This window comes from Peromyscus maniculatus, chromosome 7 (assembly GCF_049852395.1).
Source record: "Peromyscus maniculatus bairdii isolate BWxNUB_F1_BW_parent chromosome 7, HU_Pman_BW_mat_3.1, whole genome shotgun sequence".
Taxonomy (NCBI): domain Eukaryota; kingdom Metazoa; phylum Chordata; class Mammalia; order Rodentia; family Cricetidae; genus Peromyscus; species Peromyscus maniculatus.
The window spans coordinates 36,173,849-36,184,408 of record NC_134858.1 but is presented as its reverse complement, the minus strand read 5'-3'; the positions used below and the strand labels follow the sequence as shown (position 1 = coordinate 36,184,408).

General features: G+C 37.2%; 1 protein-coding gene across 1 annotated transcript; it reads left to right on the top strand.

Annotated features, from left to right (window-relative positions):
* Positions 1–374: 374 nt before the first annotated feature.
* LOC102915735 (olfactory receptor 8G50-like) lies at positions 375–1,381 on the top strand. The gene has a single exon (XM_006992572.3). It carries the CDS (start codon positions 375–377, stop codon positions 1,317–1,319), a length of 945 nt encoding a protein of 314 aa, XP_006992634.3. The 3' UTR covers positions 1,320–1,381.
* The last annotated feature ends 9,179 nt before the right edge of the window (positions 1,382–10,560 follow it).

The window sequence follows — 10,560 nt, the reverse complement described above, 5'->3', positions numbered from 1 at the left end:
ATTGGACTGCTACTCACATCACCAGTGAGGCTACCTGGAAAACAGGACCCCAAGAAAGACAGGAGAAATTCTTGAAACACTCAATTAAGTGTGTAAGAATGGTTTGAATGTGGTAGGAAATGAGTACCATTAAAAATAATTCTTATGACCCAACTGACATGTATGTAAAGATCTGTATAATTATTTCTTTCCATGTCTCCTTTCTACAGGATTGCAAAATCTCTGATTGCTTAGATAGAAAAGAAGATGGCAGAAGATTTGAAATATCTGAAAATATTTGAATTCTGTTTCAAAATTCATTGAGTGATAAGAGAATGAACACTCAAATTTTTCTTCTATATAAAATTTTCTTTACATACAATTTCAAAAAGAGAATGGAAGAATTAAATAATACTGCTGTGACTGAGTTCATCCTTGCTGGGTTAACTGAGAAACCAGAGCTCCAGTTGCCCCTATTCCTCATCTTCCTAGGAGTCTATTTGTTTACAGTTGTGGGAAACCTGGGCATGATCATCTTGATTCTGTTTAGTTCTCAGCTGCACACACCCATGTATTATTTACTCAGCAGTCTGTCCTTTATTGACTGCTGTCAGTCCACTGTCATTACTCCCAAAATGCTAGTGAACTTTGTGACTGAGAAGAATGTCATCCCCTACCCAGAATGCATAGCTCAGTTCTATTTCTTCTGTGTTTTTGCTGTTGCAGAATGTCACATGTTGGCTGCAATGGCATATGACCGCTATGTGGCTATCTCTAACCCTTTACTTTACAATGTAACCATGTCCTATCACGTCTGTTTGTGGATGGTTTCTTGGGTCTATGGTATGGGCTTAGTAAGTGCCACAGCTCACATTGTCTTCCTGCTAAGAGTGCTTTTCTGTAAGTCTAATATAATTAACCATTACTTTTGTGATCTTTTCCCATTACTGGAGCTCTCTTGTTCTAGTACTTTTATCAATGAAGTACTAGCACTGTCCTTCAGTGCATTTAACATTGTTGTACCAGCTTTGACCATCCTTAGCTCTTACATCTTCATCATTGTCAGCATCCTGCACATTCAATCCACTGGGGGAAGATCCAAGGCCTTCAGCACCTGCAGCTCCCACATCTTGGCTGTTGTCGTCTTCTATGGTTCTACAGCTTTCATGTACCTTCAGCCATCATCAGTCAGCTGCCTGGGCCAAGGGAAATTGTCATCTGTGTTTTATACCATTGTTGTGCCTATGTTGAATCCCATGATCTACAGCCTGAGAAATCAAGATGTTAAGGTTGCCTTTAGAAAACTACTAAAAAAGATTTTTCCTCTCAATGAAGAATAACTTCCTTTAGCAATGGAAGATCATGTTTGGAATTTGGGAGATCATATTCTACAAGTAGCAGTTAATAATACTAGATGTGAGATTGTTGCTAGTACACAATTATTTGGAAGAAATGTACGAAAGGTGAAAGTGGGTTCTCGCCTTCATACCCATGGAAAACTGCTACTCTCTGGCATAACCAGAGTCCATTCAGAGATGGTAATTGTATCACCTCCTGAAAAAAATTTCAAAGCCCTATGTGTGGTTGTTTATATTTATATATATGAACCCAGCTCTGTTTAGGCAAGCCTCATTTACATTAAGTTGGGAATAAATGTATTTAGTCAATATCCTTTGGTTGTCTTAATGTTTTGGCTATCTTAATTAATTGCCAAATTATTCAAACAGTAGTTTTCTGAGTTGTATAAGTAATTGGAATAAACAATGAGCAATTCTGAGATTTGGAAAAGTATACAGAATGGTATTAGTGTGTAGGTAAGCAGAGGACAGGTTCTCTCATAGTCTTACCCACAAGGTTTTTTCACTGTCTTAAACTAAAGTGCCAATGAGAGACAGGAGCAGATGACTATCATTTTTATGGTTATCTGTGCAACATTTTTTACACTGTTATTTGACTCCTCTCTTCCCTGCATATCTTGTTCCCAACTCAACCCGAGTTCAGGTCTCGAGTCGGAGAAGTGGCATTTATGCAAAGAAATGAAGTAGTTTCTGACAACTAGATGAGTTTTGCATAAGTGGACACCCTGAATAGCTTGAGCCATCTTTATTTATGCTTGAAAAACAAGCATGTTTTTTCATATTAACAAACTTGTTTTCCCATCCTCCAACTTTAACTTTTGGCAAAAACAAATATGTTAAATATGTTTTTTTTTTCCAACTTTTTCTTCAAACCATCTTTTAAATAAAAAACAATGCCTACCATTTTGTTAGCTTGGCCAACTATGGAGTCACATATATCCTGTCTTTACAAACCTAAAAGGTGATAAACAATGGCACACATTTTTAAGAACAACAATATCATTCAAAACTTACCAAAGCATATTTACATAAATCAGGGTGATGTGCCATAAGCCACCTGCATACAGTTAACTTGTACTTTTTCAACTGCCCATTAACTTTTACTGCCTTCATCCTGTCAGCCCTGAATCAGAACAGTTTCCAGGATCTGGGCTTACAGTTGATATTTCCTGAGAATAATCAATTCCCAAAGAATTTTTAGTAGAAATATTTGATAAAAAATGGGTTTTCTAGGAATGATCATATCTGTCCTGTGTGTGACTGACAAAGTTATACTAAAAGCTGCCAAGAGTATCATCAATATTGTGAAAGAAAAGAGAGCATGCAGGCCTCATGGTTCCAGCAGTATTCTGCACTGTCCTGAAGTTCACTGGTCCTTGTAGAGTGAGACTGTCTCCAGTGGGCTTTGCCTCATGCAGGCCCATTGGACAAGCTTTTATATATTGATCTGAAACTAGGCCACATGGCTCCCAACACCTACAATTCTATATTCATCTTTCTTCTTCATGTAGAGTTATTGTGTTTTTCTTGCCTACATCTCTGAGTTTAAGATTCAGAAGTCATATACTTTCACTGTAGAATCTATTTGTATCATTTATTGCCATGGAAAAAGATAAGTTGGAAATTGTTTTCTGACTAATTATAAGTGCCATCCACAAAGTCAGTATCAATTGTGAATGAAAAGAAGGGGTACAGTCAAGGAGTACTCTAACTAGTGAATGTTTTCATTCTCCTTTGCTTGATTAGGCTCTTGCATTATTTAAAAAAAAATGCCAGATTTTACTAAAAAAGTGTTTGCCTTGGTTTTATCCAATTAGATGTTAAGAAAAAGCTTCACAATTTTCTGTGTAAAATATTACGAAGATATAATGTTTTTTAAAATCCCTACCATCTCTTCCCTTTTGATCCATGCTTCCCTTTAAAGAAGCCTTTGCCAGTGTTTTGAAACATTTGAAAACATTCAGGGTGGAATCATTGTCTTATCATCCTTTCATGAAGTAAACTGGTGCTGCCTGCAGCAGATGTGTCTTATTGTCATGAAAATCCTTAGGTTAGCAAAACATTTTTTTTTCTTTTTTGGTTTTTCGAGAGACAGGGTTTCTCTGTGTAGCTTTGTGCCTTTCCTGGAACTCACTTGGTAGCCCAGGCTGGCCTTGAACTCACAGAGATCCGCCTGGATCTGCCTCCTGAGTGTTGGGATTAAAGGTGTGCGCCACCATCACCGCCCGGCCAGCAAAACATTTTAAATGCCATGTTCTATAGGTCTTTAAAGTGCTTGAAGACAATTTATCCATCTAAAATACACCCATTTAACCTAGAAAACATACCTAATGTGACCATAATTTGATTATGATAGATTAACTGCTAACTTCATTTCTTATTTATACATTGCATTTTTAAATGAACTGCATAAGCACAGCACTCCAAACAAGATTAGAAATATATATACAGTGTAACAAAATTAACTTTGAATCTGTATCAATATACCAAAATCCATGTCAATGCAAATATCTGAGATCAATAGCTGTCTTTTAATCCTATATTCTTCTAAATATAGCAAACATTCATGATCCACCAAATAACCAAAAATCTTCCACACAATCTCTTGGGAGTGTGGTTGTCCTGTTCTCCAAACTGCTTCCTGTGGTCTGTGGATGAAGTTTCTTTAGGTTCCCTGAGAAAATTTTGAGATAATAACCAAATCCTGGGAATACCAGCAGTAACCTTTGTTGATAGATATCACCTGTCATGATTCAAGGGGTCAGAGGTGAGTGACTCTGTTTATCCCCAGGGAGGCCTGCCCCTAGGACCCATCCTTGTACCCAAGCCTTTTCCAGGGAACACCTGCCCAGCTAGGCCCCAGTTGTCAGCCAGCTGGCAGGGCTCCTGCAGGAAGGTTCCCCTTTCCCAAGACAACCTAGTGCACCCTGCAATCTACATGCCATGCCCCTAACAACATCCACCCGAGACCGCCGCCACTTCCTGAGGCTTGGAAACCAATGTCCAGCTCTTATCTGGCTCAGAGAGAGAGCTCTCATTGGGCCTAGAGAGAGAGCTCTCATTGGATAAAGTGCTATCATTGGACCAAGTGTAACCTCAGGAGACTGGAAATCTGCCAGCCCTCATTAGACCAAGAGAGGTTTTCTGAGTAGAATCTGCCACCTCTCATTGACCAAGAGAGGCTCCCTAAAACACAGAATCTGTCAGCTATGACTGGAACAAGGGCCCTGATAAGACCAAGAATGAATCCATGAGTCACAGAATCAACTAGCTTGAGTTGACCCAAGAGCAGCTCCCTGAGACACAGAAGCTGCCTGCTCCAATTAGACAAAGAGCTAAGATTAGACACAGACGGGCCCCCTGAGATACAACACAACAACCACAGACTGGACCAACAGCAACTTGCTCAGACACAGCAACCTCTTTTACCTATTAGATGAGATGGGCAGATGTCAAGGTAGAAGTACATATAACAACATGAAGAGCAATACAACATCACCAGAACCTAGCCCTCCTCCAACAGCAAGACCTGAACATCACAAGGTAGAAGAAGCAGAAGAAAGCAACCTTAAGAATAGCATCATGAAGATACTAGAGGCCTTTCAAGAAAAAATCAAAAATGAAATTGAGAAAAAGATGAACAAAAACATGGAGTAAATCAATAAAGAAATTAAGAAAAAGTCACACAAAAAATTGGATGAAATCTATAAAGAAATAGAGGAAAAGACAAATAAAAAATCAGAAGAAAGCAATCAATCCTTTAAAGAAAACCATGAAAAATCAATGAAACAGGTGAGGGAAACAGCTCAAGACATAAAAAGGGAAGTAGAAACAATGAAGAAAACAAAAACAGAGGGAATGATGGAAATAGAAAATCTGAGTAAATGAACAGGAAACACAGATGCAAGTCTAACCAACAGAATAAGAGATGGAAGAGAGAATCTCTTGTGTAGAGAATACAATAGAGGACATGTATTCATCAGTCAAAGAAAATACCAAAGCCAAAAAAAGTCATAACACAAAATGTCCAAGAAATCAGGGACACCATGAAAAGGTCAAACCTAGTAATAATAAGAATAGAGGAAGGAGAAGAATATCAACTCAAAGGCATGGAAAATATATTCAACAAGATCATAGAAGAAAACATTCCCAACTTAAGGAAGGAAATGCCTATGAAGATACAAAAGCCTATAGAACACCAAACAGACTAGACCCCCAAAAGAAGTTCCCTCACCACATAATAATTAAACATCTAAACATACAGAATAAAGAAAGAATATTAAGAGCAGCAAAGGAAAAAGGCCAAGAGACTTATAAAGGCAAACCTGACAGAACAACACTGTTTCTCAATGGAGACTTTGAAAGCCAGAAGGACCTGGACAGATGTAATGCAGACACTAAGAGACCATGGATGCCAGCCTAGACTAATATACCCAGCAAAACTTTCAATCATCATAGACAGAGTAAACAAGACATTCCAAGACAAAACCAGATTTAAACAATACTTATGCACAAACCCAGCCCTATAGAAAGCACTAGAAGGAAAAATCCAACCTAAGGAAGTCAGATACACCCATGAAAACACGGGCAATAGATAACCCCACAGCAGTAAACCCCAAAGAAGAGAAGTACACAACACTACAACCAAAAGATAATGGCAATAAATAATCACTTGTCATTAATATCTCTTAATATCAATGTACTTAATTCACCTATAAAAAGACACAGGCTAACAGAATGGATATGAAAGCAGGACCCATCTTTCTGCTGCATACAAGAAACACACATCAAATTCAAGGATAGACACTACCCTAAGACTAAAAGGCTGGGAAAAGTCTTTCCAGTCAAATGGTCTTAAGAAGCAAGCTGGTATAGCTATCCTTAATATCCAGTAAAATAGACTTCAAACTAAAATCAATCAAAAGATATCAAGAAGGGCATTACATACTCATCACAGGAAAGATCCACCAAGATGAAGTTTCAATTCTGAACATTTATGCCCCAAACACAAGGCCAACCACATATCTACAAGAAACATTACTAAAGCTTAAATCACATATAAAACCCCATACATTAATAGTGGGAGACTTCAACACCCCAATCTCATCACTGGACTGATCTGCCAAATTGAAACTTAACAAAGAAATAAAGGACTTAACTGATGTTATAACTCAATGGACTAAATCAATATCTACAGAACATTCCATCTTAAGAAAAAAAGAATATACCTTCTCAGCACTCCATGGAACTTTATCTAAAACTGACTACATACTTGGCCACAAAGCAAATCTCAACAGATACAAAACAATTGGATTAACCTCCTGTTTTCTATCAAATCACCATGGTTTAAAGTTAGATTTCAACAACAACAAAAATTAAAGAAAGCCTACAGTCTCATGGAAGTTTAATAATGATCAACTAATTCATCAATGGGTCAAGGAAGAAATAAAGAAAGAAATTAAAGACTTTCTAGAGATCAATGAAAATGAATACACCACATACCCATGGGACACTATGAAAGCAGTGCTAAGAGGAAAATTCAGAGCACTAAATACCTACGTAAAGAAGTTGGAGAAATCTCACACTAGTGACTTAACAGCACACCTAAAAGCTCTAGAACTAGCAGAAGCAAAGTCACCCAGGAGGAATAGACACCATGAAATAATCAAATTGAGAGCTGAAATCAATAAAAAAGAAACAAAGAGAACAATGCAAAAAATTAATGAAACAAAGAATTGGTTCTTTGAGAAAATCAACAAGATAGACAAGCCTTTTACTAAACTAACCAAAAGGCAGAGAGAGAGCATCCAAATTAGCAAAATCAGTAATGAAAAGGGAGACATAATAACTGACAATGAGGAAATCCAGAGAATCATCAGGTCATACTTCAAAAAACCGTACTCCACAAAACTGGAAAATCTAAAAGAAATGGATAATTTTCTGGATAAGTACCACATACCTATATTAAATCAAGACCAGACAAACTGTTTAAATAGACCAATAACAAACACTCATTAAAAGTCTCCTAAACGGCCGGGCGGTGGTGGTGCACACCTTTAATCCCAGCACTCGGGAGGCAGAGCCAGGTGGATCTCTGTGAGTTCGAGGCCAGCCTGGGCTACCAAGTGAGTCCCAGGAAAGGCGCAAAGCTACACAGAGAAACCCTGTCTCAAAAAACCAAAAAAAAAAAAAAAGTCTCCTAAACAAAGAAAGCCCAGGACCAGATAGTTTCAACGCAGAATTCTACCAGATCTTCAAAGAAGAGTTAATAAAAATACCCTTTAAATTGTTCCACAAAATAGAAACAGAAGGAACATTACCAAACTCCTTCTATGAGGCTACAATTACCTGATTCCCAAGCCCAAATTAAGATGCAACAAAGAAAGAGAACTACAGACCAATCTCCCTCATGAACTTTGATGCAAAATACCCAATAAAATACTGGCAAACAGACTCCAAGAACACATCAAAACAATTATCCACCATGATCAAGTAGGCTTCATCCCAGGGATGCAAGGGTGGTTTAACATATGAAAGTCTGTCAATGTAATACACCATAAAAACAAAATGAAAGAAAAAAAAAACACATGATCATCTAACTAGAAGCTGAAAAGGCATTTGACAAAATCCAACACCCCTTCATGATAAAGGTCTTGGAGAGATCAGGAATACAGAGAACATACCTAAACATAATAAAGGCAATTTACAGCAAGCCAACAGCCAACATCAAAGTAAATGGAGAGAAACTCAAAGTGATACCAATAAAATTAGGAACAAAACAAGGCTGTCCACTCTCCCCATACTTATTCAATATAGTACTTGAAGTTCTAGCTAGAGCAATAAAACAATATAAGGACATCAAGGGGATACAAATTGGAAAGGGAGAAGTCAAGCTTTCTCTATTTGCAGATGACATGATAGTATATATAAGTGACCCCAAAAATTCAACCAAGGAACTCATACAGCTTATAAATACCTTCAGCAATGTAGCAGGATACAAGATTAACTTAAAAAAATCAGTAGCCCTCCTATATACAATTCACAAACAGGCTGAGAAGGAATTCAGAGATACATCACCTATTACAATACCCACAAATGATATAAAATACCTTGGGGTAACTCTAACTAAGCAAGCAAAGGACCTATATGACAAAAACTTTAAGTCCCTGAAAAAAGAAATTAAAGAAGATGTCAGAAAATGAAAAGATCTCTCATGCTCATGGATAGGCAGGATTAACATAATAAAAATGGCAATCTTACTAAAAGCAATCTACAGATTCACTGCAATCCCCATCAAAATCCCAACACAATTCTTCACAGACCTGGAAAGAATAATCCTCAATTTCATATGGAAAAACAAAAAAACCCAGGATAGTCAAAAGAATCCTGTACAATAAAACAATCTCTGGAGGCATCACCATCCCTGACTTCAATCTCTACTATAGAGCTACTGTAATAAAAACAGCTTGGTACTGGCATAAAAACTGACATGTGTACCAATGGAAGTGAACTGAAGACCGTGACATTAATCTGCACACCTATGAACATATAATTTTCAACAAAGAAGCCAAAACTGTACAATGGGAAAAAGAAATCATCTTCAACAAATGGTGCTGGCATGACTGGATATTAACATGCAGAAGGCTACAAATATATCCATATCTCTCACCATGCACAAAACTTTATTCCAAGTGGATCAAAGACCTCAATATAAATCCAGTTACTCTGAGCCTGATAGAACAGAAAGTAGGAAGTAGTCTTGACCGCATTGGCATCAGAGATCACTTCCTAAATATAATACCAGTAGCACAGACACTGAGAGAATCAATTAATAAATGGGACCTATAATTCTTTTCTATGCAAATTAGCACCAAAGTTATATTGATTTTTTAGAAAATTAATCTGGTGTGTAGTATTGAATGGCTTATAATTTTAAATATTATTTTGTAGGATCTCTGTTAATCTGAGTGCTTATTATTTTATTGCTAATAGAAGAAAAATAAGGGGCAAATTATGAAAATCAAAATAAATTTGCCATCATAGAAGATACTTAGGTTAGTCTTATAAACCATTCTAATATTTTGAGAATCTGGATTGGTTTGGTTTCTATTTAGTCATGAAATAACTCAATAAATCATCTGCTTCTGTAGTCCCAATGGTGCCCCCAATTCCCTTCATTTAGACCATTCTACTGTTCTGGGATTCCTTAATTTAGTAGGAAAGCAAGGTCAATTTCATTCTTGGACTAGCTGTTAATAATACTCATGCAGTCTGCCTAGCACTGAATAGATTTATTTTTTTTTAATCTTTAAACTTACACTTAATAAGATATAACTCATCCGGAAAGACATTGTTCCTCTAAAACTTGGTTTCCCCAGTGTGGGCTCTGTCTGTTGTGTTAGCTCCTAAGAAATACGTAAAATTTCACACACACACACACACACACACACACACACACACACATACACACACACACACACACACACACACACACACACCTACTGGATCAGAGTAAGTATTTTAACACATTTTTTTAGTAATCCACATACTCAAAATTTTTATTATGATGTGAAAGTATAGAAATGACAGGAACCAATTTGAAAAATAACTAGGTAGATGGGGAATTAGTGTTGATAATTACTTACTTTTCTCATGAGCATATTTTTAGAATAATGAGAGTCCTTAGAAAATATTTATTTGCTGACATACTGTACCTGAAGAAGTTAAACTCAAGACAGTGCTTCATAGACACTCAGGTGACTGTGAATTAGCAGAGTTACAAAATAAGTGAGTGCTGGAAGATGCTGACAAGACATGTAGACTAGGCTCAAAGGTACTGTTTCTGTTGAGGACTAGGCCTGGCCTTCTCAACACTAACTGTAGAATGTGAGGAGCATGCTTCTACCAATTTTAGGATTAGTGTTATTTGCAAGTGGCAAATGAAACTTGATGTTGAGCATTGCAGCAGAAGTAAGGTGAGTGTGTTTGTCTCATGTGATCACATATGTCACTTAGGACTCTGAAGTCTGGGGCAATCTTTGTCTTAACTCAAACAGACTCTAATTAGTCACTTTTCTTTTTTTTCAAGACAGGGTTTCTCTGTGTAGTTTTGGTGCCTTTCCTGAATCTCACTCTGTAGACCAGAACTCACAGAGATCTGACTGGCTCTGCCTCCCGAGTGTTGGGATTAAAGGCATGTACCACCTCCACCCAAATTATTCAC

What these genes read in the sequence shown, in the direction of transcription:
- LOC102915735 (XM_006992572.3), top strand. Translation starts at nt 375, where the DNA reads ATGGAAGAATTAAATAATACTGCTGTGACTGAGTTCATCCTTGCTGGG.